Source organism: Rhinoderma darwinii, chromosome 3 (assembly GCF_050947455.1).
Source record: "Rhinoderma darwinii isolate aRhiDar2 chromosome 3, aRhiDar2.hap1, whole genome shotgun sequence".
Classification (NCBI taxonomy): Eukaryota; Metazoa; Chordata; class Amphibia; order Anura; family Rhinodermatidae; genus Rhinoderma; species Rhinoderma darwinii.
Window position 1 is genome coordinate 105,198,324 of NC_134689.1, and position 14,901 is coordinate 105,213,224.

Consider the following 14,901-nt stretch of genomic DNA (forward strand, 5'->3'; position numbering starts at 1 on the left):
TCCATTCATGGGTTCCTCCGACCGAAAGCTGCATCGGAACCCATGAACGGAAACGCAACGCTGATGTGAACACAGCCACATAGTGGTATGGAAGCATCAGATAAATGTTAAGTAAACACAGTGGCTGAGGATGTTACAAATACTGAACAGTTTTGTGTAAGTTCATTGTTATACTTAAAAGAAAATTGTTACTATGCTTTTTATTATTGTATGTGTTTAAGTTAGAGGTTGTGAAATGTGCGGATTATGATAAATGTTTCCTCATTCATTTTCACATGCAGGACGGAATTCAGTCAGAAAGGGTCCATAAAAATCACTGGCGCTGGATATCTCAACTGTGTCCTGGAAAAATTTGCACAAACCTTTTTGAAACAAGGTGCTAAAAAGGTAATGTCAATTTTATTAGTTAATGAAAAAAAGACCTCGCCGCCTAAACTTCGGCCTTATTTCTAGGGCACAGCACAAAGAGTCCCATGGGGCATTGTGCTTCGAAAAATAAAAAAATCAGAGGGGCTGTCGCCGCTGGGCCTCCTTGGACTGTAAAACGCATGCGCTTTTTAATAAGATTTTTTTTCTTAAAAGAGCATGGTTCAAAAGTAATACAATGCAATATAGTAGCTGAGCTACTAAGCTATTAGAGATGCAACTTCTTACGTAGTTTAAAAATATATATCCACCATAAAATGGTGTTCCAAAAGATGGGTAGCATTTGCTTCTGGTAAATTAAAATCTGGCCTCTTTAATACAGTGTAGTACAAAAGTGGGATTTTATAAAATTGTATTCACAGTGCGGTTAGAAACTGAGCATTTCTATTCTCATTTGTATATTGGAAATTCTTTTAAATCTTTTGAACAACTTAAAGTAGAATTTGGTCTTCATTGCAAATATTTAGAAAAATATAATTTTTAAGTTCGGCAATATTTGAACTAAATTTTTAAAACTTATTTCAATCCTTTAATAATTTGAAGATTAATCTTTTTTAAAAATCAAGATCAGAGAGGGTCATTTGAAAATGTTATAATCTCATTCAGTTAAAGAGGCTCTGTCACCACATTATAAGTGTCCTATCTCCTACATAAGGAGATCGGCGCTATAATGTAGGTGACAACAGTGCTTTTTATTTAAAAAAACGATCTATTTTTACCACTTTATTAGCGAATTTGGTTTATGCTAATGAGTTTCTTCGACGAAGTGGGCGTTGTACAGAGGAGTGTATGACGCTGACCAATCAGCGTCATGCACTCCTCTCCATTCGTTAGGTTAAGAATTTTTATTTATGTTATTGAAGAAATTGGCGTATTTTTAGATTGCCGGTCACTGCTGTCTCGGTGGTACTAAAGGGACAGCTCCACTTTAAACATTGTTATAAAGGCGCTGTCCATAGATAAAAAAAACAATTATTAATGATTAATAACATAGAGATTGTTAGAATAACAAAATTAATTATTTAGACTGTAACCCTCGCAATATTTCGGCCAATGGAGATGTGTATATATAATACATTTCAATTTTATTGGGCAAAATACTAATAAAATGTATAGTGACTGCTGAAACAATTGTATAGTCTAAACTTAAATTAGGTTGAGATTTTTGTTATTGTTGAAAAAATTGGCTGGCATATTGTACGTATTTTTAAATTGCCGGTCACTGCTGTCTCCTTGGTGCTGAAGGGACAGCTCCACTTTAAACATTGTTATAAAGACGCTGTCCATAGATAAAAAAAACTGATTATACTCATACAACATAATTAAGTTTAACTTGAATAAAGTTTTTCCATTCCATGGAACTGAATAGACAGCTTCACTTGAACGTTATTGTGAGACAATCTTTTACAAGAGAGAAAAATAAGACCGTTTTTACTCTAATGGATTTTTTATATGTAAGTGTTTATTAGTATAATTTAGTTGATGGTGATATTAATTATAATTTCATCGTTTATTTGGAAATGTAATGAATTTTAGGATTTTTTTGAGATGGATATTTTCCAGATTTAATTAGTAAATATACATCAAGTCATTCCTATAATTCATACCAGTTGGAAAACGAGTGTCTAATTTCAAAATCCATAGAGCTTCTCTGTTAAGCAGGAGTTTTTTTCCAATTTCCCCCTCTTTTTGGACAGAATACTCTTTCCAAGCCACAAACTTTTAATGTACTGATGTTATCTTGGTGTATTTCTCTGAAATGTTTTGCTTCTCCTGAGATGTTAATTTTGTTTAAGTTTTTAATATCTGCTAAATGTTCAGCTATTCTCCTTTTTAAAGGTCTTATAGTGCATCCTACATATTGTATTTTACAAATATTGCAAGATATAACATATACCACATAAGTAGTATTGCAATTAATAAAAGACTTTATAGGAAAATAAATATTAGTGGAAAAAGATGTTAAATTGTTTTGAAATCATCATAAATTGACAAATAGTGCATTTGTTACCCCCACATTTACAAGAACCTGTATATTTTAGCCATGTGCTTATTTTATCAGAAGCTTTGGGGAAAATGCTAGGTGATTTCATGTTGTCAGAATAGAAAGAGAATATTAAAAACCTCAGCACGAGACCCACAAACATTCTAGTGAATAGCAAATGGTCATTGTTCTACTTTTAAGTGAATGATAAGCCTTTTAAACCTTCAGCTGCAAGTGTGGGAAGCTTAATCTTAGGTAATATAGGTTTCCTGTGCTTCTAGCATATCCCTATCCGCAACGCAAATTAAATTCCTGCAGCTCAGATCAACATGTTTGGACTGGTAATGCTCATAAGATGCAATGCTTTACTGCAAAGTTACCTGTAATGGATCTTACTACTTTTATCACTGAATGTAGATTTTCTTTCTCATAGAAGCAGTGAGTTGATGATTTACCATATTAGTTTACTGCAAATAGAAGTCTATCTTAATATAACTGGTGTTCTACACAGTGAACGTAAAAGGCTTGCTGCCTAAGGCTATATTCACAGGTTTTTTTTACGCAGAAACCGCGCGGCAAAATTAGTCAAAAACTGACCAAAAATGCCTCCCATTGATTTCAATGGGAGGCGGAGGCGTCTTTTTCCCGCAAGCTGTAAAACAGGGAAAGAAGGGACATGCCCTATCTTCGGGTGTTTACGCCTCTGACCTCCCATTGACATCAATGGGAGGCAGAGAAAGCGTATTTCGCTGCGTTTTATGCCCGCGGCGCTCAATGGCCGCGAGCAAAAATCTGCGTGCAGGGAGAGGAAAATCTGGCTCAAACTTCCAAACGGAATTATTTTGAATGAGCCCGGACCGCAGAACACGGCCGTAATAAGACAGGTCCGTTCTTTCTGCGGTGCGGGCTCCCGGGCCATGCACGGACCGTAAAAACTACGGTCGTGTGCATGGCCCCATAGAAATGAATGGGGCCGCAATTCTCCCGTGGATTTTCGGTGGAATTGCGGCCGCAAAAACACGTTCCTGTGCATGGGGCCTTAGGCTACATTCACAGGACAGTGAAAGAAGATGGCCATTAAAAACTGATCAACTGTCAATTTTTCATGGCCGTTATGCATTAGTGTCTCTCCAAATTTTCATCCATTTCCAGTCTGTCTATCCGTTTTTAATGGCCGTTTGTCATCCGTTTGCCATCCGTTTTTCATGGGCGTTAAAAAAAAGAAAAAAAAAAGATTGTTTTAATTTGTCAGGTTTTTTTTATTTTTTTTGTCCCTAACCCCCTGAAACCACCGCAGTTCCTATGTAGATAGTGCTGCAATGTTCCTGTAGATAGTGCCCACTGTAGATAATGCCCACATAGTACCACCGTGCGCACTGTAGACAGTGCCACAGTGATGTGCCATATTTCCCACATATAAAGTGCCAGTACCCACATAGTGCCACAATGCCCGCTATACATAGTGCCACAGTGCTCATAGTACTACAGTGCCTACTGTAGCTAGTGCCACAGTGCCCACATAGTACCACAGTGCCCACATACAAAGTGCTAGAGCCCACATAGTACTACAGTGCCCATGTAGATGGTGCCAGTGTCCCCTATAGATAGTGCCACTCCTCCCATATAGTGTCCATGTAAATATCACCACCCCCTTGTAGCTAGCACCCCGCTGTAGATATCGTAACTCCCTGTAGGAGTCGAATCCCTCTGCCTGGGGATTCCGCTCATAGACCGAGCACCTGACGTCTCTGTCCATATATGGACAGTGACATCAGAGGCTTTCTCTATGAGCAGAATCCTCTGCAGCCCTCTGGCCGGGGATTCTGCTCCAGGAGTAACCCCTTGACATCACTGTCCATAAATGGATAGTGACGCCAGTTGCTTCTCCAGGAGCGGAATTCCAGGGCAGAGCGGGGTCTGGGCAGGGGGTGCTATCTACATGGGGGGGGGTCACAGGGAGCCACTGTCCCCGGCCAGAGATCTTGTGTTTTTCTGGCCGGGTACGCCATAGTTGAAAGACCGTACTGTCTGGGGTTTCCACGGGCTCAGCGCTCAAAGTAGCGCTGTGTGTGGGGAGTCCTTGTCCAGGCTCTGTTTTTATCGGCTGTTACAAGGATTGATTCCTGAAAAATGGCCGCTAAAAACGTATCCATTGTCTTCTATGGGAGCTGTCTGGCCGTGAAAACAGCCAAAAATAGGACATGTCCTATTTTTTGATGGCTGGTATTCACGGGCCGTTAAAAGAACGGCCATATGAATACACCCATAGAACTTCATTGTTCTGAAAACGGCTGTGTCACTAGCATTATAAAAACGCCCGTCACATGGCCGTTTTTCACTGTCGTGTGAATGTAGCCTTCGTATGGAATCCAGATTGTTTATCAAAGAGGATTGCCTGGACTAGATAATTTTGTAAGAAGCCTTTAGCTGTAAACAGTCTTCGTTCTGGATGAGTTTTCAGAAACTCACGGCAGACATTAGTGATGAGCGTTCCTGATTCAGCCCATTCTGGCCGGAGTTTAGTTTCTGACAGAATAAATTCAGACCGAAACCGTATTAGGAAACCCTGAGGTATCCTAAGACGGTTTATTAACATTTAAACGTTTACAGTTTAATTTCCGCGGGGATACCCGCTGTCTTTGACCAACTTTAATCAGGAGGCAGGGTCAGATAAAGCAAAGTCAAGAAAAAAAGCAGGGTTAAACAGCGGAAAATCACAGGGAACAACTGGAACCAACACCAGGAAACTCGCCACCACGGCTGATAACCAAGCACTGCAACACTGGAGTGGTTCCCCTTTAAGGTCCAGTAGAAGTGACATCAGACGCTGCGCCACATCCTAATCCTACGGCTGGAGCTATGCAACGCAAGCAGAGGAGACCACGGTGTCATGGTGACCGCGCAGTGGCTGCTAGATGCCTCTTGTAATTGGTTTGCTACGAGTACCAGTGCCTCTGAGCAAATCTAGATGCCGAGGCATAGGAGGACAGGAACTGTTGTCAATGGGGCACCTAACATGGGGACTGTAAATGTATTCCCTGATATTAAATAAAGAATTTCACATAAAAAAAAAGCACAAAAGGCGCTTTAAAATAATCTTATGGTAGTTCTCCCTTTAGAAGATGACGTGTTAATAGCAGAAGCGTATATATATCTGTATCCTTGAATATAATAACACTTGAAATTTGTGTTTTGATTTAATTATCCATGAGATTTCATTTAATTCAAATTGTTCGTTCTTTCTTTCATGTAATGTGAAGTGTTTCATATTCTGTAACCAGGAACGATTTTGATTATTTTAAAGAGGATTTTTTTCTCTCCAGCTGCTGATTAATACAGAGCTAGTTTGTTTTTTGTTTTTTTTTCCTCGGGCAGACTCGGTCTCAGAAGCATGAAATTTCCATTTCAGTTTTATTGTTGATTTAAGAGTTATGGCATACCTGTAGGATACCGGTGGGTGTCCGAGAGGTGGGCCACCGGTTGCTGCATCCAGGAAAAGAATGATCGGATGAGTGGCTGCGCATGTGCATCTCTCTTCATTCCAGTTTTAGAGTTGCCATTCAGCACGTTACACTCCTAAGCACCTTCATACAGTTTTGCCTCAAATCATAATGTTTTGTAGAAAAAGGACAAAAAAAAAATCATGTTTGTGGCTAAAAGTGTGCCCCAAGCTGACCCTTTTTATATGTACAATACCTCCTAAAATAAAAGTTCAAGATTGGCAGTATTCATACATGCCTTCTCTAAAATTGGCAGACCTGCTCATGTACCGAATTGCTTTTATAGTAAATACAACCCTGTCCACAAACTATATAGTAACTGACCAGATACTTTACATTTCATGTGCACCTATGTATTACTGTTATTTTATACTAACCTCTTAATCATTTACTGTTTTCAGAGTATTGCAGTTATGGAAAAGGTCATGGAGGAAAAATATGGCAGCCCTGTCTCCTAACCCTGAACCTTGCTGAATTGCATCATAACACAGAAAGGACCCTAAAGGTTTTATTGGTGCAGTATTTTTCAAGGTTCAAATGGGTTTTGTATTGCTAAAGCACTCAAGGAATGATTGAAGCAGTCAGTTTGTTAAATTGGATCCATCACCTTTAACTTCCGACCTACTTCTTTATAGGAATTTGTAAATAAGAATCCCGGAATGCGCTGGAAATCGAATTATGTTGAAATATTTACTTCAATCTCTTTGTATTCACTGAGGGGGGGAAAATGCATTTATGAATGAGCGGATTGATGTGAAAATGAAAGGCTAGTTTTCCTGCCATTCAGCTGGATGCCTTGTCACACCTAAATCCATTGTACTGATGGTCCCCACATTGCCTGCCATTGTCTGCAGAGCCCGAGCATCATGCACTATATATATAAAGACAATGTGCGTCTGATGAAAACATGCAGCAGGGCCTGTTACATTGCAAGAATTCAGCACCTAATGATGATCCAGTAGTACTGTACTAGTATCGCTGCACAGTCCGAGCCTGCCCATATGTGAGGTGACAGATTGTTGGTTTTAAGTGACTGTAATACATGCCAGTACTGAACAGCTTGTAGAAAGCACAGGCTACAAACATTCATAATGGGAACAGGACGGGCAGTCTTTTCATATAACGTCCTGCTGTAGATAAAGAAGTTAGAACTGGACCCTATAAAATGCCATTCAGACTGCACAGAAAAAAGCCAAATCACCGGACTCCAAATTTGCATTCCTCTATTAAAACCATTTTATCTAATTCTAGTTAAGTGACCGGTCACTTAAAGGGGTAGTCTCAACACAGGGCTCATATTTAAATGTGTTCCCCAATGGAAGATCTAATTTTCTTCAATTACAGAAAGTGATTCTCTACAAAGATATACAGAATGTTTTTACCATGTTCAGAGGAGAAGCGGTTTGTCTTAAATGGCTGTCCATGAACACGTCCAACTGCGGTGCCTGTTGTATACGTGCACGTGAACATACTCTGTCCCAATTTGCCTGCCTGGCTGGGCTATTAGACAGTGGGCATAGATCTTGCATGCACAATAGCTCCTTCCCCTGCCACCAGTATACAGATAACACCAAAGAACAGGACGGCCACGGGCATGCACCGAAAGCCTTGAGCCGTACTGCTTGTCTGTATTTTAACGGCGATAACTTACGTCTTTCTGGTGGCTCCAGGATACTGCAGATCTCAGAGTTATATAAAAATTTTGTCAAATGAAAATAAAACAAGTAACAAAAATAAAAAAGCCATAACATAACTATATGCAGAATAAAAAAAAAAGTGTTCTATGTTGCGAAAACCTCTTTTAAATGTAAACGGTTATTCTAAAAGAAGCGTACGCTGTAGCACTATAGGAGTTGCACAACTTAGGGCGCAGTCACATGGGGCAGATTTTGTTGTATACATTTTCTGTGCCTGAAATCACTTTCATTCATCTGAAGGGAACTTTTCAGAAATCCATACACCTGCTGCAAAAACAACCACATTCAGATGAATAGAACAGAGTTTGTCACAGAACATTTTTGGAACAAAACCTGCCGTGTGTGACTATATACTAAGGGTATGTTCACACACCGTATTGTCAGGCATATTTCTGAGCCTAAAGCGGCAAACACTTGCGAAAACCGTTTGCCAGTACATACAAGGCATATCTTTACGCCGCTGTTTCAAAAACGCGGCATAAAATATGCCTCCTAGTAAGAAAGTGACATCACTTTTTGAGGCCGATTAAAATTTCCTATGGACTCTGCCGAAAACGCTTTCAAGAAACCCTTCAAAAACACTTGACAAATCTGTCTCAAAAACGCCCGGTTTTTACAGGCTAATTTCTCTTGATAACAGCCTCGTATTCTTCTGCCTCACACATATACAGTGTGAACACCAGTATATAGCATCATCTATGTTAATACCCCTCGTAAATAGAAGTCTTCTCGTATAACCTTGGAACTTTTTTTTTTTTTTCTTCCATAATTTCCTTTAAAGTATGCAGCACATACAAGTAATTTATTGATATTTGCAATAAACCATGTTTTATTTTATCTTCTGCCATAAAACTGTAATATTCAGCATCTCTCCATGGAAGTGTATTTTATATCTTGCCAAAATGACTTCATGAAGATACATTTCAGACTTTCAAAATACAATAAACAGAATAGGAAATGGCAGTCTGAAATATTTATCTTGTTGCAGTTTGGATAAAGAGAATTTAAAAAAAAAATAAATGTTTAAAACAAGCGAGAGAACATTTCAAACCAGTATTTTAAAACCAATCGATCTAGTTTTAACTGGTATAAGCTATGACGTTGGTACACCCATGTATTTTCAGTGCGAGGCCTGTCCGCTTGACTTCAGAGTATTCCATATACTTCTTGGCAAACTATAGCAAACATTTCAGGCACATTCCTTCACGTATCTCAAGGACTACGTAGAACTCCTTCAGAGTTGTCATAGGCCCCTTCTGGCCTGCTGTAGGAAGATCTGCACCAATATCCTATTCGTTCTATTTATTATTGACTGACTCAACTGTTCTCCAAGGGATATTTAGGGACTTAGATATTTTGTTTGTATCCATCCCCGGACTGGTACTTTTCAATAATCTACTCAATGAAGTCGTATGGATCATTTTTCTGCTCAAATTCCTTCATGGTGTTTGTTTTGCCAAGGAACTAACTGATCAGTGAGCCTTTCCAGATGTCACAGGTACATTTTTATGCATCTTTAAAACACCCACGCTGCGCACTGGTGACCCCCTTATTAGCTAGGTGACTAAATCTCATCGACTGGTCCAGCAATTTAGGAGTATCATTATAACAGGGATAAGAATAGTCCTGCATACAACTCATTTGTGTGTAATAAATCTAGATCGATTTGTAGTTCTTTACTTTTACTCGGGACAATCTTTTTGTATTGTATCAGTATAAAAAAAAAACAAAAAAACTTATTTTCCACCTATTATGATGTTTTTTTTAGGTTCTAAATTTTGTGCTAATTTCTTTATCTGTTGATAGCGGGCATTTTTTTTCCTGATACAAACCACTAAATTTTCTTCACAGGCAAAAATAATAAGCTGTCTGCCTGTGGCTGCCACTATAAGGAGCTTGCGGCATCAATGTATAACCGTACATGGTTGGCTCCTAAGCTCCCTTTAGTGGCTGCGGGTAGTCAGCCTTTTATTTTTTAAATTGGTCTATGCAGAGAATTTGGAGCTCTGTTTTAGGAAATCAAAGCTCTGACTGCTATACATGTATATTAAATCCTTCCCACTGCAGACCATTATTTTTTTTTATTTTTTTTCCGTTTTTACCTCCCGCCTTCCAAAAGTCATGAAGTTTTTTCTTTTTTTTTTTCAATCGACAAAGCGGTTTGAGGGCTTTTTGTTTGTGGAACAAGATGTAGTTTTTTTATGGCACTATTTAATTTACAATATAATGTCCTAGGAAACTTAAAAAATATATATTTTGTGGGGTGGAATAGAAAATAAAACTGCAACGTCTGCATAGTCTTTTTGGGTTTCGTTTTTACAGTGTTCATCAAGCGGTAAAAATTACATGTTAACTTTTTTTTAATTTGCGGGTCAATACGATTCCAGTGATAACAAATATTTTAAAAATTATATATAATTTTTTTTTAATCTTTTGCTGTTTTTACAACATAAAACCTATTTGTTAAAAATACAATTGTGTGTCACCATATTCTGGGACTTTCAACGTCTTTTATTTTTCTATCTATGGAGCGGTGTGAGGACTTTTTCCGGGGCGAGTTGTAGTTTTTATTGGTTAAATTTTTGGGTACATACGACTTTTTGATCACTTTTATTCCATTTTTTTAACTGAGGTAAGGTGACTAAAAAACTACAATTCTGGCGGTTTTTATTTATTAATTTTTTTTTACACAGTTCACCTTGCAGGATAAGTAAATCTATACTATAATAATGCAGCCTTTTACGGATGCGGCGTTACCAATTATGTTTATTTTTTTATTGTTTACATAACGAGGGGAAAAATTTTAATTTTAATTTTTTTTTAATTAAATTTTTTTATAGGACTTAATGGATTATTTGAAACTGATCACCGTAGACGTAGATCAAATTTTGCTTACTTTTACTTCAATGTATTAATTATATATTCTTATCAAAAGGACATTTGTAGCACTGTTGCTATTAAGAAGTGCATCATTTCATAGACCTAAGTATGAGTTCTGCTGCGATACATGTGATAAGCAAGCCATAGATCATTGCAATAAGTGTAAACTATCCAAAGAGGGGATTGATCATATGATGTCATTGTAACCCATGTTTCCGGAGATTATTATTACTGTATACAGATGTAGCCAAGTTATCTTGACTCTGATAACTTGCTGCAGCGTGATCACACAACAAAAGCCATTGAAAAAGTCAAGTTACGTTTCCTGCCACTGTATATTTACGGTGTTAAGTCAAGATAGAGATGGCTACATCTGTACATTGATTAACTTTCTATTATGAAATTGGCCCGAATGTATAACTTGTGATTTATACCATGCAATTCTTTTGACAAGATGAAAGCATGTCACAACTCAGGTACATTGTTTGTGTAGTTTTATTGTTTTTGACACCACTGATAGATTCTTAGTGGTTGCACTTTGTTTTATACATACAGCAACGTTTTAGATTATAAGGTGCCATGTTTATGTGTTTTTGTTTTTACATAAATTTTATTAACATGTATGTAAACTACGCAAAGAAGGGATGGTTTACTTTTTGTGACCCTTAGGCCCTGAGCACATCACGTTTATGCCCTACGTTTAGCGTGTATGTCGAGAGAACTTCCATTCATATACGGCATACCGCTAGATGTGAGTGGGGAGGGGGTTTGGACACTAAGGATGGGTTCCCACGTAGCGTAAATGCTGCAGAATTTCAACAACGTACTTCTGTGCGAAAATTCAGCAGTATCTACAGTAGCCGCAAAGTGAATGAGATTTAGAAAATCATGCCCATGCTGCCGAAAAAAAATGCACAGAAGTCCTGCGGAAAGTGTTCTGCGGTTCGTTTTTCAATTCCGCAGCATGTCAATTTATACTGTTTGTTCTGTGCGAGGATGCTGCGTGTTTGGCCCATAGACTTCAATGGGGAGCAGAAATACCCCAACAGGCTTGTGGTGTTGCGGCTTTTACAGCTTTTATTCCTTAAAACCGTTGGAAATCCACAGGTGCACATATAGTTTGCAATAACCAATGTGTATCACTAAATCCACAGGTTTTTCTGCTAGAAAAATGCAACCATAGCTACCCCAGAAAACGCTGCGGATTTTATATTTTCTGCAGCAGGTTTTCCGTTGTGGAAATTCCGCAGCGTTTACGCTACGTGGGAACCCAGCCTAAGACCTTTGCCAATCTCTAAAATGAAAGAGCTGCACTTGTCGGAGTGCCGTTCCTCTTTGGCTCTGTTAGCTCCCATTATAGTCTCTGAGTGCTGAATGGGCAGGAGTCTTTGTTTTATGAGTGGCGGTCCCAGTGGTCAGACAACCGTTTTTGCAGTATACCATACTCTATTGCAGTATACAATAAGTGGTAGGACAAAACCTCTTATGGGGAGTTGCAGGATTACAAACCCAATTGTATTTTTCAGTGCATATAAATGAAATTACTTTTATAATATTGTAAAAATATCTCTGAATTGTAGCGGTTCATAGAACATTATAAAGTGCATATTGTACTCCTATCATGAACATGTATATTTAGACTTTGTCCTTGAATCTATTACGGCATCGTCAAATTATATGAAAAAAAATAAATAAAGAGCTGCTTTTAAAGTCAATGGCTTCTTTGCTTCTTCTATTTGGTTTGCGCCAGCTCAAGGTTATTCTAGATTACAATAGAAGTGGTTCCAGCTTCATCCACGTCAATGACCCTGATCAAACGGTTTACTGGTTATCCACAGCACTGACTTGGTCGGAATATCTCCACTCGATTACGGCAGGATGCAAATTCCAAGTCCAGAGATCCCTTCTGGACAATCAATTGATGCATAAAACTTGAGGAGTCCTGCGGAGTCGAAACGTATCACTTTGTTATTGGGATGTGTTAATAAAACACTTTTACACCTTTGCCATACAGATGCTGTCATCAAACGGTTTGTCAGGCAATTCATAGGTGATGCTCCATGGACATTATTCTTTATTTTTGAGGAACACCTAATGATTCTGTTTGCGTGCAGCATTTAGGGTGTTTTCACACGTGCAGGTTTTGTTCAGGTTTTTTTTAATGCAGCTTTTTTACGCAAAAACCAGGAGTGGATTCAAATAAGGGGAGAAGTAAAATCTGTCCTTTATACTTTCTCTTCCTTTATTATCCACACCTGGTTTTGGCTAAAAAAAACTGCATGAAAAAACAAAAACGAGACACAACCTGCACGTGTAGGGAACCTGCCACCAGCATTTTAACTATTAAGCCAGCACTACCTGGTGGTAGTGGGTGAAAAATCATTTCTATATAACCTATAATTGTCTTCTTAGTCGGCTCTGTAGCTTTAGTATTCCGTTTTTTAGTGTTCTCGCACCGTATGCTAATGAGCATAAGAGTTAAATCTTCATTCCTCAAGTCTTTCAGAGTTTACCCCGCCTCCTTACTTTTGATTGACCGCTCCTCTCCTTCCCCCAGCTCACAAAATCCTGCGCTTGTCCGTTGATGTCCTCTTCTGGTGTGTGCGCACAAAGGGACACCGGATTATTACGATAAAAGGCGTGAAATGTTTGCAGACCGTTATTTACAGTCAGAGGAGGAGTTTAGGAGAGGGGATAACGGCAATGGACTTTTGATCGCAGCGGCCAGTGAGGGATAAGTAAAGTTAAATAGGTGAAATGCTGGTGACCGGTTCCCTTTAAATAGTTATTGTAGCTCCAAATTACAGTTTAAAGAGACTCTGTCACCACATTATAAGTGCCCTATCTCCTACATAAGGAGATGGACGCTGTAAAGTAGGTGACTTCAGTTCTTTTTATTTAAAAAAAAACGATCTGTTTTCACCACTTTATTAGCGATTTTAGATTTTTGCTAATGAGTTGCTTGAATGCCCAAGTGGGCGTGTTTGTACTTTAGACCAAGTGGGCGTTGTACAGAGGAGTGTATGACGCTGACCAATCAGCGTCATGCACTCCTCTCCATTCATTTAGGCAGCGCATAGGGATCCTGCTAGATCCTTATGTGCTGTCTTATACTAACATATTAACAATACTGAAGTGTGCGTGGGACCTGACAAGTCCGTATAGCCCTTTAAATAAGGCAGCACGTCCTTTTTGAACTACAGCCGCGAGTTGCATGCAATCTTGATAGTTTAAAATCAATAATTTACGCTACAAAAAGTCTACGTGCAGCACAGACCTTTGCGAGTGACACAGAGTATGATGGTTTCAGGACCTGTTGCCCCATTAATGCTGTGGCAGAACAAGCGGCTGATGGTTCTTCCAATTAATACTACGTGTACAAGTATCAACTTAAAGTCAAAGATTTGTGGCTTGATTTCAGGGTTGATTATTTCTGAACTTATTACGTGTGATTTATTACATTTTCGCATGTCAGAAGTGTAGATCACTGAGGAATTCCCTAACCTGTAGACCATCTCTTTATTACTATCAGCTATATTTCCCTGTAATGAGTTGCCAAGCAAATGCTAGTGAATTGTTCACTTTCTGCCTTTGTGTTTTGGTCATTGAGATGAGGATATGATCACTGAGCTCATAGATCAGAGCGCTGCAGACAGATCGTTGCCGAGAACAATCACACGGCACAATAGTCACAGCTGGAGGACGATCGCATAATCATTGTTGTGTTGTCCTACAAATAATGTCTGTCACTGCTGAGATTTACTGAGCTGTGCTCTGCATAGACATGTTCATAATAGATTTCTGTGTACAGCATATCTGTGAGATTTATGACTTAGTAACTTGACATTATATTTTATTATAAGATCTTGCCTTTTATAAAGAGGGCCACTACATAAAATGTTGGTTATTAAACGCTTCACTTGTGTACAGGCTGCAAATATTTAATCTTTGAAATGTAACAATTGCCCCCTGATCTTGACCCATCATAGATGTGACCTTCGGGGGCGTCCCAAGTCTCTTCTCACTTTAAAGAAATAGATGGGTTTGTATATCTCTATCTGAGCACCATAACAAAACGGCACTCGTGTGATTCATTTTAAGGGTGCTTCCAGCCGTGCCAAATGGAAGTATTTTTTTCTGCACGGCCAATTGCCGTCCTGCAAAATCGCACCCTTTTTAATGCAAATATCTGCATATTTTTGTTTTTTTTTCTTATCAAGTGTATTTATTAGATTTCGAAAGGGATACAAAAGGAAAAGGGAGTGGGGAGCACATTAAGAAAACAAAGTGCACGTGTCCGTTTTCAGATAGTGGAAGGTGAAAAACATGGCATAGATAATGAAAAAGGAGAGGAAAAAAGCGTTCACACTACAGTCTCCTAGAAAAGTATGTAAAGAATAATATAAAGCTACAA

At 38.7% G+C, this 14,901-nt stretch overlaps 1 protein-coding gene across 1 annotated transcript in view; it reads left to right on the top strand.

Moving 5' to 3' along the window:
* Positions 1 to 12,202, top strand: part of PRELID2 (PRELI domain containing 2) — a 95,100-nt gene extending 82,898 nt beyond the window's left edge. Inside the window, exons 5-6 of the mRNA XM_075856533.1 lie at positions 282 to 387; positions 6,312 to 12,202. Of these exons, the coding sequence (XP_075712648.1) occupies positions 282 to 387; positions 6,312 to 6,368 (163 nt within the window). The 3' untranslated portion in view covers positions 6,369 to 12,202. The remainder of the gene's footprint in view (positions 1 to 281; positions 388 to 6,311) is intronic.
* Positions 12,203 to 14,901: the final 2,699 nt, after the last annotated feature.